The sequence below is a fragment of the Piliocolobus tephrosceles genome, chromosome 9, assembly GCF_002776525.5.
Source record: "Piliocolobus tephrosceles isolate RC106 chromosome 9, ASM277652v3, whole genome shotgun sequence".
NCBI classification, from domain to species: domain Eukaryota; kingdom Metazoa; phylum Chordata; class Mammalia; order Primates; family Cercopithecidae; genus Piliocolobus; species Piliocolobus tephrosceles.
The window spans coordinates 125,557,664-125,573,790 of record NC_045442.1 but is presented as its reverse complement, the minus strand read 5'-3'; the positions used below and the strand labels follow the sequence as shown (position 1 = coordinate 125,573,790).

At 45.8% G+C, this 16,127-nt stretch overlaps 1 protein-coding gene across 8 annotated transcripts in view; it reads left to right on the top strand.

The window, feature by feature from the left end:
• Window positions 1-16,127, top strand: part of FBH1 (F-box DNA helicase 1) — a 47,893-nt gene that overhangs the window by 10,254 nt on the left and 21,512 nt on the right. For 5 of the 8 annotated variants that reach the window (XM_023230551.1, XM_023230557.1, XM_023230552.1 and 2 more), the window contains 9 exons: window positions 2,572-2,727; window positions 5,705-6,306; window positions 8,595-8,725; window positions 8,827-8,962; window positions 10,579-10,769; window positions 13,370-13,462; window positions 13,791-13,882; window positions 14,989-15,157; window positions 15,817-16,039. In XM_023230551.1, coding sequence (XP_023086319.1) covers window positions 2,572-2,727; window positions 5,705-6,306; window positions 8,595-8,725; window positions 8,827-8,962; window positions 10,579-10,769; window positions 13,370-13,462; window positions 13,791-13,882; window positions 14,989-15,157; window positions 15,817-16,039 — 1,793 coding nt within the window. The remainder of the gene's footprint in view (window positions 1-2,571; window positions 2,728-5,704; window positions 6,307-8,594; window positions 8,726-8,826; window positions 8,963-10,578; window positions 10,770-13,369; window positions 13,463-13,790; window positions 13,883-14,988; window positions 15,158-15,816; window positions 16,040-16,127) is intronic. The other 3 variants (XM_023230554.1, XM_023230556.1, XM_023230555.1) reach the window with 1 other exon arrangement.

Sequence of the window (16,127 nt, the reverse complement as noted above, 5' to 3'; positions counted from 1 at the left end):
TCACTGCGCTGTGCTGTGCTGCTTCGTGAGAGTGAGCGCATTTGTGAGTGCTGGGGCCTGACACTCGTGGAGTTGCACCCAGCTTCTAAGGTCAGGTAGTTAGAAGATCTCCAGCATCCTTTCCGAGGGGCTCGCAGAACTGGTTTTGTGTGTTGAATTGATTTTGGAAAAGTCTTAAAATATGAAGTTTTTTTTTTTAAAAAAGCTGGTATTAAACCTTGAAAAAGTTAACTGAAATTTGGACGTGTGATTTCTGAATTAGCTAGGGAGGAATAATGAGAAAATATTGTAAACGATATCAACTAAACTCACTGGGGTCTTGGTTTTATGTATTTTCAAGCTTAAAGGAAATGTTGAGCTGGGCACAGTGGCTCACATCTGTAATCCTAGCACTTTGAGAGGCGAGGTGGGCGGATCACTTGAGGCCAGGAGTTTGAGACCAGCCTGGCCAACATGGTAAAACCCCGTCTCTACTAAAGAGACAAAAGTTAGCTGGGTGTGGTGGCGGGGGCCTGTAGTCCCAGCTGCTTGGGAGGCTGGGGCAAGAAGATCGCTTGAACCTAAGAGGTGAAGGTTGCAGTGAGCCAAGATTGTGTCACTGCAGTCCACCCTAAGCAACAGAGGGAGATTCTGTTTCAAAAAAAGAAAAAAGAAAAGAAATGTTGAGTGAGATTCTGGCATTTGATACCATAGTTTAGTGGTGGAGTATTCTTTTTTTTTTTTTTTGAAACGGAGTTTTGCTCTTGTTGCCCCGGCTGGAGTGCAATGGCATGACCTTGGCTCACTGCAACCTCTGCCTTCCGCGTTCAAGCGATTCTCCTGCCTCAGCCTCCTGGGCGCATGCCACCATGTCCAGCTAATTTTTTCTATTTTTAATAGAGACAGGGTTTCACTATGTTGGCCAGGCTGGTCTTGAACTCCTGATGTCAGGTGATCCACCCGCCTCAGCCTCCCAAAGTGCTGGGATTACAGGTGTGAGACACTGCGCCCAGCCTAGTGGAGTATTTTTAGGACCTGTGAAAATATGATACTGATAGAACCTGATTTTATTCTCTTTTGACCATCTCCTATAAAGGCTAACTTTAATTCTTTTTTTTTTTTTTTTTTGAGATAGGGTTTTACTCTGTCGTCCAGGCTGGAGTGCAGTGGCACAATCTTGGGTCACTGCAGCCTCCACCTCCCGGGTTCAAGTGTTCTTGGGCCTCAGCCTCCTGAACAGCTGGGGTTACAGGTGCCTGGCACCACACCTGGCTGATTTTTATATTATTAGTATAGATGGGGTTTCACCGTCTTGCCAGTCTGGTCATGAACTCTAGACCTCAAGTGAACCACCTGCCTTGGCCTCTCAAAGTGCTGGGCTTATAGGCATGAGCCACCGCACCTGGCCTAATTCTTGTTTTTAAGAAGTGCATCTTTATATTTTAGTGTTTAATGCCATAAGGAGGTAGCTAGATCTTACATGCAGCAACAGATGCAGAAGCATGGAGAATCTTGGTTACACATGGACAAGAATTACCTGAAATAAGATGAGTAATACAAAACCAAGTATTTCAGTACTGTTGAAACAAAATTCTAGGCGCAATTGCTGCTGTAGTGTTTTGCTAAGGGAAGATACGAAGTTTTCTCCTCTAAAGGTCCTGGAAAGGAATTGGCTTCTCTTGCATTTGGGACTGGGGGAGTCGCTGCTGTCATTTCAAGTCTGTTCTCAATACTGAGGTGCTCGGGGGCTGAGAGATGTGTGCCCTTTGGTCCTTCTCTCAGGGAGATTGCAGCCTGTATTATCACGATGTTTTGCTTCTAGTTATGTGCTTTTCGTGTTATGTGCTTTTTACTATAATTAAAAAATTTTAACAATTTAACAAAAAAAGTTATAAAAGTTTTTTGTTATTAACAAAAAATAGCCTATTCTTAAATACTTTTGATTATTATAAAAAAAAAATAAATGGCCTGGATAAAGTTAATGAAAAGATGCCAGACCTCAGTATATCCACTAATGACAACTTCTTTTTTTGCTGTGTTGCCCAGATTGCAGTGCAGTGGTGCGATCTTGGCTCACTGCAACCTCCACCTCTTGGGTTCAAGCTACTGTTTTGCCTCAGCCTCCTGAGTAGCTAGCAGTGCAGGCCTGCACCACAAGGCCCAGCTAATTTTTGTATTTTTAGTAGAGAGAGGGTTTTGCCACGTTGGCCAGGCTGATCTCCAACTCCTGGCCTCAAGTGATCCACCCACCTCCGCCTCCCAAAGTTCTGGGATTATAGGTGTGAGCCAGTGCACCCAGCCACAACTTTTTCTTAAATGAGCATTTCATGACCAAAGCTTCTAGAAAGTATAAGTAGAAAAAAAAACTTAAGATCTTAAAATGTCACTTAGGATTCTTCAATTCTAAGGAAGAAAAATGCTAAGAAACGGAAAGGACAAAGTTGGTGGGCAAGGGGAAGGGGGAAGGGTTGGCTGGGGTGTTGACAAAATTGTGTCACTATGCAGAAACGTGAGTGTAATGTGTTGGCTAGCTTGCAGAATCGGCAATAACTAATGAATATCCCCTTTCTTCTACCTGCTGGTATGAAACAGTGAGACGGTTTAAGCGGAAGCATCTTACTGCCATCGACTGCCAGCATTTGGCTCGGAGTCACTTGGCTGTGACCCAGCCCTTCGGTCAGAGATGGACAAACAGAGATCCGAACCATGGTCTCTATCCTAAACCCAGAACAAAAAGAGGGAGTAGGGGTATGTCTCCTCCAAAACTCTTGCATTTCAAAACCTGTAGTGTGTGGGTCCTTTGAATATCTCCTAGTTTAAAAGTATTTGTAAATATTGCTGCTGTGACTTTGTAGTCTTGATGCAATAGCTTGACACTTTCTTTATTATTTGTGACTTTTCCATGAAAATTTTTTTTTTTTTTTTTTTTGAGACAGAAATTCACTCTTGTTGCCCAGGCTGGAGTGCAATGGTGCGATCTTGGCTCACTGCAACCTCTGCCTCCCAGGTTCAAGTGATTCTCCTGCCTCAGCCTCCTAAGTAGCTAGGATTACAGGTGCATGCCAATTTTGTTTCTTTTGGTAGAGACAGGGTTTCTCCATGTTGGTCAGGCTGGTCTCGAACTCCTGACCTCAGGTGATCCACCCACCTCGGCCTCTCAAAGTACTGGGATTATAGGCGTGAGCCACCGCACCCCACTGAGTTTTCCATGAAAATTCTATCCTATTATCATAGTTCGTAAAAGCTCCGGAAAAGTGTGATGGAATGAATCCCATTAGCTTGTGTAAAATGATAGAAGACATGGGCCAGTGTCACTCTTATTCCAATCCAGAAACATTGAGATTAGTTGACTCTTCGTTCATCTTCTCTGTCCAATCTGTCACTAGGTCCATGTGTCATTATTTTTCCTCCAAAATGTTCCTTCATCCTGAGGTCTTTGTCACCTAGTACCTGGACTACTACAGTAACCCTGCTCCTTGACTTCAGATTTTATCTCTGCTAAATCAACTGGAATGTCCCCCCTAGGTACCAAATGAATTCCCACTTTAGTTAATAAATCTAGATTGCCTTATTTCCCTTTGATACAACTAATTTCAGAATCCAACTCAGATATTATCTGGTTGTCCTTTTTTTTTCTTTTTTTGAGGCAGGGTCTTGCTCTGTCATCCAGGAGTGCAGTGGCACCATTTCAGCTCACTGCAGCCTCTGCCTGTCACCTCAGCCTCCCAAATAGCTGGGACTTACAGGCGCATGCCACCATGCCCAGCTAATTTTTGTATTTTTTTTTTTGTAGAGACAGGGTTTTGCTATGTTGCCCAGGCTGGTCTCAAACTCCTGGGCTCAAGAGACCCACCTGCTTCCACCTCTCAAACTGCCAGGATTAGAGGTGCGAGCCACCTCTCCCAGCCTGGTTGTCTTTAACTATTGTATTTTTCCTGCTGTGGGAACTACTATAACCAACTGTATGAGGCACTTTGAAACTTACTTATATCCTGTTTGATACTGAGTTTGTTCCATATATGGAAGTCTGTTTCTTCTCTATTTTGAGTTCTTTACTGACAAGGACTTGTGAGGTGGCCCTGACCAGGTGGTAAGGTCTCAATGACTGTGGATGTGACTGGATTCAACAGTTGGAAGATACCAGGATTTGGCTGGGAGCAGTAGCTCATGCCTTATTTGTAATCCCAGTACTTTGGGAGGTTGAAGTGGGAGAATTGCTTGAGCCCAGAACTGCCAGACCAGCCTGGGCAACATAGTGAGACCCCGTCTCTATTTAAAATAATAATAATAATATTTTTTTAAAAAGAAAATTCTAGGATTTAACCCTGATCATGTGGATTTAACCTATAGTAATAGTGATGTGAAAACTCTGGGTTTCTATCAAATTGCCCAAGAAAGAGTTAACAGTTATATATATATATATATATTATATATATTATATATATTATATATATTATATATATATAACTGTTACTCCTTTTTTTTTACTAATTTAGAAATTTCACTAATATAGAAAAATATCTGCTTCAGTTTCATAAATTTTGTTAAAGGCTAAACCGAGTTTCAGTCCATTCTCTTCCAAAGTGAGTATTTTGGTTCCAGCCATTTAGAAAGGAACTATGTATTATTGATAAGGTGTTTACTTCTTTGGCATTTAAAAATAATTTTTAGGAGTTTGAAAATGCTGTGGGATGTATGAAATCACCATTTAGGCTTTCCTATGTTCCTGAAAAATCTGTGAGGTCAGGAAATGTAACCATTTTTCACTTTACATTTGTCTCGGAATCATTGGTGCTTAGTAAATGCTCACTGAACAAACATGTAGAACAGATTAGGTACCATTCTAATACTATAAAGAGAATTCTGAGTCTCACCTTTTTATTTTAGAATAAATTAATGTGTCACCTTCACAGGAAGAAATATGAATAAAAGCTGGGCACAGTGGCTCACGCCTGTAATCCCAGCACTTTGGGAGGCTGAGGCGAGTGGGTTACTCGAGGTCAGGAATTCTAGGCCAGCCTGGCCAACACGGCGAAACTCCATTTCTACTAAAATACAAAAATTAGCCAGGCGTGGTGGCATATGCCTGTAGTCCCAGCTACTTGGGAGGCTGAGGCAGGAGAATAGCTTGAACCTGGGAGGTGGAGGTTGCAGTGAGCCAAGATCATGCCACTGCACTCCAGCCGGGGCAACAGAGCGAGACTCCATCTCAAAAATAAATAAATACATAAATAAAAAAGAAATAAAAATAAAAGTTTTAGCACTGTCACATGAGAAGAGTGAGATTTTCAGAATCCTGATAACCCCAAGCATGTGAATTTCTGCTTAAGCACATGTAGGCTTTCTGTTGTGATTGGGAGCGGGGCACTTTGTGAGTGGCGGTGTGGTTGTGAGCAGTCACCTCCTTTTTGTCTGTCCATTCAGATGTTCCCTGTGTAGCCTGTTTCTCTGTACTTGTATTTACTGCAGGGAGTATTGTTGGCCCTCACACCATGCGAAGACTGGTCTCTGTCTCTTTGCAAATGTGTGTCTGGTTATATGATAGAGCCAAATGTAAATATTGTTTGAATTAGTTATTTATATAATCAGCTGGCCCATAAATGTGTTTTTATCTCTTTCCTCTGTTAACATAGATAATTGAAAATTAGTGTGTCTTATTTGGGTTAATAGCAGGTCAACAGTCATCGTTCATTTCTTGTCCATCCTGTTTGGGTTATCTCTACAGGTCAGGGACGTCAAAGATGTATCCCTGAGTTCTTCCTAGCAGGCAAGCGGCTGTGCACCAATGACATGGCCAAAAGCAATTCTGTTGGCCAGGACAGCTGTCAGGACTCTGAGGGTGACATGATCTTTCCTGCAGAGAGCAGCTGTGCACTGCCTCAGGAAGGCAGTGGAGAAGCATGGCTGGGCTCATCAGGGTCTGCCCCGCCCTCCAGGAAGCGGTCTCGGTCCTCTGAGGAAGAGAGTAACCAGGCTACCGGGACCAGCCCGTGGGATGGAGTTTCTAAGAAAGCTCCGCGGCACCATTTGACTGTGCCATGCACAAGGCCTAGGGAGGCCAGGCAAGAAGCAGAGGACAGTATGTCTCGACTCTCTGAGGAGTCTGGAGAAACCGACCAAGATGCTGGGGACATGGGTCCTGATCCCATTCCTGACTCGTACTATGGGCTTCTTGGGACCTTGCCCTGCCAGGAAGCACCAAGCCACATTTGTAGCCTGCCTAGTGAGGTCCTGAGGCACGTGTTTGCCTTCCTCCCGGTGGAAGACCTCTATTGGAACCTGAGCTTGGTGTGCCACCTGTGGAGGGAGATCATCAGTGACCCTCTGGTGAGTGAGTGCTGGAGTTGGGAGATGTTTCCTCTAAAAGCACGTAACTTTGCTTAATGTATGCTTCTAATCAGAGGATCTTTTCAGAAATGGTTTCCATTTGCCTTCAGAAGACATTCAGACTCCTTAGAGGCATTTAAGGCCTTCCGTGTCTGCCCCACCCTATGCCTCCAGCCTCTTCGCTCACTTCCACTCAACACGGCTTCCCTGTGTTCTGTCTACAGCTCATCTGCTGTGTCCTGACCACAGACTGCACATTCCTTCCCCTCCCTGGGTTGCTCTCATCCTCCCACGCTCCCCACCTGGAGGGTTCCTCATATCTCCCTTGACCTCTTGTTTTTTTTTTGAGACAGAGTTTCCTGCTGTCGCCCAGGCTGAAGGGCAGGCAGTGGCACGATCTCGACTCACTGCAACCTCTGCCTTTTGGGTTCAAGTGATTCTCCTGCCTCAGCCTCCCCAGTAGCCGGGATTACAGGTGTGCACCACCACACCTGGCTAATTTGTGTTTTCAGTTGAGACGGGGTTTTACCATGTTGGCCAGGCTGGTCTCCGAAACTCCTAACTTCAAGTGATCTGCCTGCCATCAGCCTCCCAACTGCTGGGATTACAGGCGTGAGCCACTACGTCCAGCCCGTTTTTTTTGTTTGTTTGTTTTAATGTAAGCATTTATAGCTATAAACTGCTCTGTTAAAACAGCACAACAGCATTCATTGCATTTCATAAGTTTTGCTATGTTATGTTTTCATTTTCATTTGCCTCAAGATATTTTCTAATTTTCTTTGTGATTTCTTCTTTGACCCATTGGTTGTTTTAAGAATGTGGTTTTTTGTTTGTTTGTTTTGTTTTGTTTTGAGACAGAGTCTCTGTCACCCAGGCTGGAGTGCAGTGGCTTGATTTTGGCTCACTTCAATCTCCACCTCCTGAGTTCAAGTGATTCTTGTGCCTCAGCCTCCCAAGCAGCTGGGATTACAGACACGCGCCACCATGCGCGGCTAACTTTTGTATTTTTAGGAGAGATGAGATTTCACCTTGTAGTCCAGGATGGTCTCAAACTCAAGTGATTCTCCTGTCTCAGCCTCCCAAAGTGCAGGGATTATAGGTATACACCACCGTGCCTGGCCAAGAGTATGTTGTTTAATTTCCATGTATTTGTGGATTTTTCAGTTTTCCTCCTACTGTTGATTTCTGGTTACATTCCATTGTGATTTAAAAAGATACGTTGTATAATAACTTCAGTGGTTTTTAAGTTTGTTGAAACTTGTTTCGTGGCCTAACAGGTGATCTATCCTGGAGAATGTTTCAAGTGCCCTTGAGAGGAATGTATATTTTGCTGTTGTTAGGTGGAGTATTCTATATATGTTTGTTCAGTCCACTTAGTCCATAGTGTTGTTCAGATCCTCTGTTTCCTTATTTATCTCCTGTCTGGTTGTTCCATTCATCATTGAAATGGCGGTGTTGAAATCTCCTTCTGTTATTGTGTTGCTGTTTGTTTCTACCTTCGGTTCTGTCAGGGGTGGTTTCCTATATTTAGGAGCTCCAATGTTTGGTGCATATATATTTATAGTTATTATGCCTTCTTGGTGAATTGACCCTTTTATTGTTATGTCCTTTGTCTCTTACGACAGTATTTAACAGACAAAATTGACTTACAATCTGTTTTGTCTGATATTGGTATAGCCACAGCTCTCATATTATTTTGTTCTCATTGAAACTCTGAGCTATGTGTACTAATGTTTTAGATAGGGAAACTGAAGCTATAGCTTTTCCCAGATTCTATAACTATAACAAGTTAGCGTTAGAACCAAGACCAAGACCCAGTTCTCCTAGTTTCCAATAAAAATGTCTGTAACATTTCTGCCTGATTTGCCTGGCTTTTGAATTGTGAGCTGTGATTGCTTTTCACTGGTAAAAGGTTATCTCTGTGTTTGTGGCTTAATCTGCTATCTGCTTTTTTTCTTTCTTTCTTTTCTTTTTTTTTTTTTTTCCTGAGATGGAGTCTTACTCTGTCACCCAGGCTAACGTGCACTGCAGTGGCTTGATCTCGGCTTACTGTAACCTCCACCTCCCGGGTTCAAGTGATTTTCCTGCCTCAGCTTCCTGAGTAGCTGGGACTACAGGCATGTGCCACCATGCCTGGCTAATTTTTCTATTGTTTTTTCAGTAGAGACAGGGCTTCACCATGTTGGCCAGGCTGGTCTCGAACTCCTGACCTCAGGTGATCTGCCTACCTCATTAATCTGCTTTCTAATGGCCTTTGCCTCATGTTATTTTGTTTTTTAACTACATAGTTCATTCCTTGGAAGAAGCTGTACCATCGATACCTGATGAACGAAGAGCAAGCTGTTAGCAAAGTGGACGGCATCCTGTCTAACTGTGGCATAGAAAAGGAGTCAGACCTGTGTGTGCTGAACCTCATACGGTGAGCTTCACCTGTTGTAAGGAAGGCGGCTTTGAAGTCTTCCTTGTACATCAGTGCTTATGGTCACCCTACTCGTGGCCTCTCCCGTGCATGTCTTACAGATACACAGCCACCACTAAGTGCTCCCCGAGTGTGGATCCCGAGAGGGTGATGTGGAGTCTGAGGGACCACCCCCTCCTCCCCGAGGCTGAGGCGTGTGTGCGGCAACACCTCCCTGACCTCTGCGCTGCTGCCGGGGTAGGTTGGAGGCTGCGGGAGAAGGCAGCATCTTATTTCACTGGGGGAAAGTTCAATTGAGGATGACTTTATATTTATTTTTAATATCTGTATTTAATCCCCGAATGCTTTGAAGCATTCATGTTGTCATTGTTCCCAATGGAGAAATAAAAGGCCATATAATTATAGAGTCTTAGATTTAGAGGAAATTTAAAAAAATCATTTAGTCTGATTTCCCATTTGGTTGAGGAATCCTCTCTGAAATATTTCTGAAAAGTGGTCACTAGCCTCTGAACACTTTTAATAATAGGATTTCTTTACAAGACAGCCCACCCCATTATTGACAACTTGGCTTATTTGAAAGGGACAGAAAAATTAAGGGTCTTGCTATAGTCACACAATGAAGTAATGAGAAGCTAGAAATAGCCCTCAGTCTCCTTGAATCTCAGCCCTGTTGCTCGTCTTCCAGTTCAGGGGTTCCCAGATTTAATCTTCAAGGCTACGTGCAACCTCTGCGTGTGTTTTGCTGGCCACAGAGGGCTGGGAACCCAGGCAACTGCATTTCTCTTTCTCTTGAAGAAGAAGATTGCTGATGGTGGTGGAGTGGGTCTTCTTTCATAGGATGGTTGAAGTGAAAGGGGATGGGACGTTCCTGTCTTGGAATGTGTTCTTTAACACAGAGACGTGTAGTAACTTAAGAATGGTAAAGGCTGGGTGTGGTGGCTCACGCCTGTTATCCCAGCACTTTGGGAGGCCAAGGCGGGTGGATCACCTGAGGTCAGGAGTTCAAGACCAGCCTGGCCAACATGGTGAAGCCCTGTCTCTACCAAAAATACAAAAATTAGCCGAGCATGGTGGCATCTACCTGTAGTCATGGCTACTCTGGAGGCTGAGACAAGAAAATTGCTTGAACCTGGCAAGCGGAGGTTGCAGTGAGCTGAGATCGCGCGACTGCACTCCAGCCTGTGTGACAGAGTAAGACTTCATCTCAAAAAAAAAAAAAAAAGATCTGTGTCCACTATTAACTGTTTCTGTGTAAGTGAACATTTATGGAGACGTTGCTAAGAGGAGCATGCTGTCTTCACAGAATAAACTTTCCATAATTTCATATTTGTTTAACTTACCATGAAAAGTTATTACTAATAATAAATAGCAAATTAACACCATCATGCAGGAGAATTGCCAGACTTTATTTCCCCCACAGCCTGCGTGCAGCTCTCTCCTGTGTCTGCGTCTCTCTGGCCTCTTGGGTGGGCGCCCCCTGCTGGCTGTTTTTCTCTGGCCGGCCAAGCACTTACAGGCCTGAGAGCCCCCGTGGCCTGGAGAGTAGAGTGATGAGATGACAGGAAGCTCATATTTTTAGACTGTCTCTGTATCCAAGGTTCTATGTTAGATACTTCATCTGTGTTATTTAATTAAAGAAAACTAAGATCTCAACTCCGAAAGTGATGAGAAGGAGTCCAGGGTGAACGGAAGGGCTCCCCTGTTTCCCAAATGCCACTTGGAAAGTTTGGTTTCAATCCAGACAGTCTGTAGCCAGCAGCTGGACCCCCGGCTCAGCTCCTTCCTGCTGTGATTCGTATTAACCATGGCCTGTGTTTGGGCTGTCCCTCCTTCCCTGTGCTCCTGGCTTGCAGGGTGTCAATGTCTGGGCCCTGGTGGCGGCTGTGGTGCTCCTCTCCAGCAGTGTGAATGACATCCAGCGACTGCTCTTCTGCCTCCGGAGACCCAGCTCCACAGTGACCATGCCAGATGTCACTGAGACCCTGTACTGCATAGCCGTGCTTCTCTACGCCATGAGGGAGAAGGGGATTAACATCAGCAATAGGTAATGCCCTGGGAGGAGGGGAGGGGATGCTGTGATAACGGGAGAGTCCCACATGTGGCCACAGGTCCAGCCCTGCCACTTAGCAGTATTGGCACCCGGCAGGCTGTGGGACCCACCCTGCTCCACCTCAGTGTCATCTTCTACAGGAGCCAGGGGTGGAGAGTTTGATGTGGAAAGGCTGGTAAGAGCGCGTTATGAATGTACAGTTCTAGGTGGCTGCAAGGTACCACCAAGGCCGATTTTACCATCATGGGTCCTGCAGCCTTAGGGGAAGCCCCTCGCCAAGAGAAGCCTTCCTTATTCACCTGTGGCCTCGCTTCCCTAGGAAAATGTTAGGCTCTGCCTCCTCCATTTCCCACTTGTGGGATGGAGAAGACTCGTCCATCTTATCACGTGGGAGAGGCTGTGGCGTGTGGGCTGCTGATTCACAGGGGCCCCGATGGTTTCCTCAGCAGGGTGGGGAGTGCTTCGGGAGTCGTGTGCGTCTGACAAACACTGAACACCTGTGCGTGTCCGATAGTTGTCCACGAGCCGGTCCACAGCTTAGAGCAGATTCCTGATCTAGTGAGGGAAGACAGGTCCTGTGTAAGTGAATGTGTGAAAAGGCATTTTAGTGAGTCATGAGCACTGCAGAGAAAATAGAACGGAGTGCTCTGGGGGGAATGCTGCTTTAGAGGGGTGGAAAAAGCTTCTCTGAGCAGGTAGTGTCTGAGTGAAACCTCAGTGTGGAGGAGGAGCCGCCGTTTCACAACTGTGGGGAGAGCAGTTTAGGAGAAGGTGTAGATGCCTTAAGGGCCTGAGGATGGGAATGAACTTGGGACATGTGAGGAAGAGAAAAAGTGCAGTATGGCAAGGGTGGGAGGGAACACAAGATTGTGAAGGATGGACAGGAGCAGTTGAGCGATCTTACAGGCCCGGATTAGAAGGTAGAATAAAGCCAGGCTCGGTGGCTCATACCTGTAATCCAGCACTTTGGGAGGCGAGGCAGGCAGTTCGCTTGAGGCCAGGAGCTGGAGACCAGCCTGGCCACCAAGGAGAAACCCCATCTCTATTAAAAATACAAAAATTAGCCGGAAATTTTTGGTGGTGCGTGTCTCTATTCCCCGGTTACTCGGGAGGCTAAAGCACGAAAATCACTTGAACCCAGGAGGCAGAGCCTGCAGTGAGCTGAGATCATTCCACTGTACTCCAGCCTGAGCGACAGAGTGAGGCTCTAAAAAAAAAAAAAATGTAGACTAAAACTCAGGGTGTGCTGGGCAGCTGGGGAGGGCCTTGTCCCTGAGTTGGAGTGATGGGGACAGGTAGCTCGACTGTGCAGCCATCCTGGAGAAGCAGAGACCGTGGGGGGTGGGGCGGGGGAAGGGGTGCCTTCTCCAGGGAGACTGGCCCCTGGAAGTTGCAAGCCCCGAGAGGAAGGTGGCTGGTGGCACCAAGGGAGTGACTGGTGCTCAGGCATCAGTGGCAAGGTACCAGGAGGGAACAGGATTCCCCAGAAGTGTCCAAGAGTTTGCTGATGGCTGCCGTCTTGCCGCATCCCCACAGGGTGGAGAGAACACTGTGGCATCTCCTCTTAGGAGGACCCCGATCCCTCTGGATCAGGGCCCTGCCCTTGTACTCTCACCTAACATTAACTACTTCCTTATTGCACACACCACATTGGGGTAGCGCTTCAACATGGGAATTTCAAGGGACACACTTCAGTCCATGGCAGTATGTATGTTGATTTTTGTTGCGTTTCTATGTGTCTTCCTGTTTTTTCTGGGAGATAATATAATCACATCTGAAATGTTGGATTATTAAAGGTATTTGTTGCACTGGAGAGGTCGAGGCTTGGAGACGGGCTCTTCTCGCTCTGGGGATGGGGACCAGTGCACTCGATTGTTGGGGGAGCGAGTCCAAGCTCACCCCCTGGTCTCCCCCACAGTCGAGGGGAGACTTGGAGAGGCTTTGGAATGGCATGTGCCAGCTGAGTCTGACGAGTCTAACAATGTCCTGTGCCTCTGCTGATTGAACTTTATCATCTTTGGTCCCTCTTGGTGACTTGGAGGCTGTTGTTTTTAGGTCCTTAGTAATCAGGTCTTGTTATCCATAGCATAGTCCCTTTACTTGGGACCTTAAATGATAGAATGCGTTCATGCTTCTAAAGCAATGTCATGTCCTAAGAAGTAGACAGCAGAGCCACTGAGGTTTAGAAAGAGGCTGGTGTTTTTATCCGCAGGTGTAGTGAGTGTCATTCAAACAAGACTCTCAGTGCTGGGAGCAGTGTTTCCCTTTGCCTTCCACTGGTCCTTACAGCTTTTCTGGTTGTTTATCTCTTAAAGTCATAGCTGGTGCCCTTCATTCCCTGAAGAGCCTGTCCTGGTCGCTTCCTCCTCTTGGTGATATACATAGAAACTACACCTTTCCCAGGACTGTGTTATCTGAGAATGCTTTGCCAGCCATAGATATATTTAAATCCTTTTCTTTCTTTTTTTCCATTAAATGGTGGTAGGTATTTTCTTTTTAGAAATGGGAAGGAGTTTAAATCCATTTGAGGAAAAATAAAATACAGATTGTGACTTGAATTTGAAACTTTCTAAATCTACTTTTTTTTCTGGTAGGATTCACTACAACATTTTCTATTGCCTATATCTTCAGGAGAATTCCTGCACTCAGGCCACAAAAGTTAAAGAGGAGCCATCTGTCTGGCCAGGGTATGTGTATATGTCGGTCAGCATGTGTTTTGTCTTCTGTCCTTGACTCTTCCTTATACTTAGGGAGGGAGATATTTTGCTTCACTTTAGCAACGTCATTGAGGCATAATGTGCATTGCGTAAAATTCACCCATCCTAAGAGTGTAATTCAGTGATATTGCCTGAGTGTGCGTCAGCATTATAATCTAGCTTTAGAACATTTTTATTTGAGGCCTTTTTTTGGTCAGCTTTTGTATATTCCATTTGTCTGTTTGGTTTTTGGACAGCCTATCCCCTGGACTTTTCATGTCTTTCTGTTTTTCTCATTTCTCTTCTGTAATGATTATAGCAAGAAAACCATCCAACTTACACATGAACAACAGCTGATTCTGAATCATAAGATGGAACCTCTCCAGGTGGTGAAAATCATGGCCTTTGCAGGTAAGGGAGCCCACATCAGGGTCACCAGGTGGTGGTTTTCTGCCTTTTCTCCCTACAGCCCCTTCTCGCTACCCTCCAGGGCATCTTTGCTCTGATCTGTCATCCAACTAATCATTTGATAACAGATCAAATAATCAATCTCAAAAGCAATTGGCCAAGAAATCCTTGCTTCCCCGGACCACTGCATGAACATCCACAGTAGAATTCCTATTGACGGGTAGTTCACAGCAGTTAGTTGGTGGGGTAGATGTCCCTGGGATTGAGCCCAGCATTGTGATGTTTGCTGAGGCACTGACGGCTTCTGGAGAGGGAGGGTATGTTAATCTCCAGCCCAGGGTTTCAGTAGCTCCCCGGTTTTGTGGGGGATGTCTAGAGGGTCTGCCTTGGATTCGGTTTTAACGTACATTCATAAATATATTATCTACAATTATCCTGTCAGTCAGCCACACCGATCCACTTATAGCCTCCTGAAGTACTTGCTGCTTCTTTCATCACAGCCTTCACTCATGCTATTTGCTATTTTTTTCTACCTGTAATCCCTTCCTGCTCCTTTTGTGGCTAAATACCCTGCTAACAACGACAATGTATTAAATGCCTGCAGTGTGCCTGGCATGGTGCTGATCCTAATAGCATTCCGTGAGGTTGCTTAGTTATTCTTATTTTATAGAGGAAGAAATTGAAGCACAGAGAGCCTTGCCCCAGGTTGAATAATTGGATTCGTGGTGGAGGCAGAATTCAAAACTGGACTTGTCTCTCTCCGGAGACATGCTTTCCCCCTCCCTAACCCTCCCCTCCTGTCCTGAGGGGCATTTTTGCCCTCAGGAACCCTACCTCTAAGGGATACCCACTTATTTCTGAGAAGCAAACTGCAGCTCATGAGGCCAAGGGGTTCGCCTGTCCTTTGTCCCTAGGCTGGAGCCTACCTGAGCTGAGACCCAGCCCACCTTCACCCGGCTTCGAATCTGCTGCTCTTTTTGTGGCACTACTTTTATCAGCACTGAAAAACTTGTCACTGTCCTGCTGTCAAGACAGAGGCCTGATTGGGGAATCCCTGGGCATGTCTTGTCTGGTCAGAGGGTCACCTCCTTTCCTCCTGGCTTCCTCAGGCACTGGGAAGACCTCAACTCTGGTCAAGTACGCAGAGAAGTGGTCTCAGAGCAGGTTTCTGTATGTGACGTTCAACAAGAGCATCGCAAAGCAGGCCGAACGCGTCTTCCCCAGCAACGTCATCTGCAAAACCTTCCATTCCATGGCCTATGGGCACATAGGGCGGAAGTGAGTACTGCTGTCACTAGTGGCGCTGTTGCCGCTGGCACGGTCGCGTCTTACTGTTTTCCCATGACGATTACATGTGAGCTTACACCACAGTGACCCTGAGAAGTGTAGTGCTGTTATCTCCACTAACAGGCAGGAAATAAAAAGATAGGTTTAGCCTTTTGTACTTTTATCCTGTAGCAACATATTGTTTACATATAATGCCGTCTTGCCGAGAGGGGTGTTGTCATGGAACTGAGGCACAGAGTGTCAGAATGACTTGCTTAAAGTTCAGAGTCTCACAAATCCTGATCAGTTGTAGGCTTTCCTTGGAAGGGAGTGAGGAAGACTTGGCTGAGGCACACTTGCCTCAGGTCTCCTGGATGTAGAGGCATCAGGGAACTCCGAGTGTCCCTCTGGGGACCTCCTGGAGCCCAGCTTCGTGGTGGAATAGCAGTGTCTGCTGTAAGCTGGTTCCTCTTCTAGGTTGGTACATGGGAGTCCTGAAAGCCGTTTCCAGTCAGAAAAGGACCATGCAGAACTTTCTTGCTAAGCATTTGGTCTCGCCTGTGCATGGCACTTGAAGCTACCTCCTGGTGACATTAGAGAGAGTGGAGGACATGTTAAATAGCACCGAGCCAGGAGAGCCACGTGCTGTTCATTGGGGATGGGTATTGCAGGTACCAGTCGAAGAAGAAGTTGAATCTCTTCAAGTTAACACCTTTCATGGTCAACTCCGTCCTTGCTGAAGGGAAGGGTGGATTCATAAGAGCCAAGCTCGTGTGTAAGACTCTGGAGAACTTCTTTGCCTCCGCTGACGAAGAGCTGACAATTGATCACGTGCCTATTTGGTGTAAGAACAGCCAAGGACAGAGAGTCATGGTTGAGCAGAGTGAAAAACTGGTGAGTGTCTAAGTGTATGAAGTGTTAGGGATCTGAGGATAGGGAAACGGGAAGTGTTAGGGATCTGAGGATGGGGAACAGAGGAAGT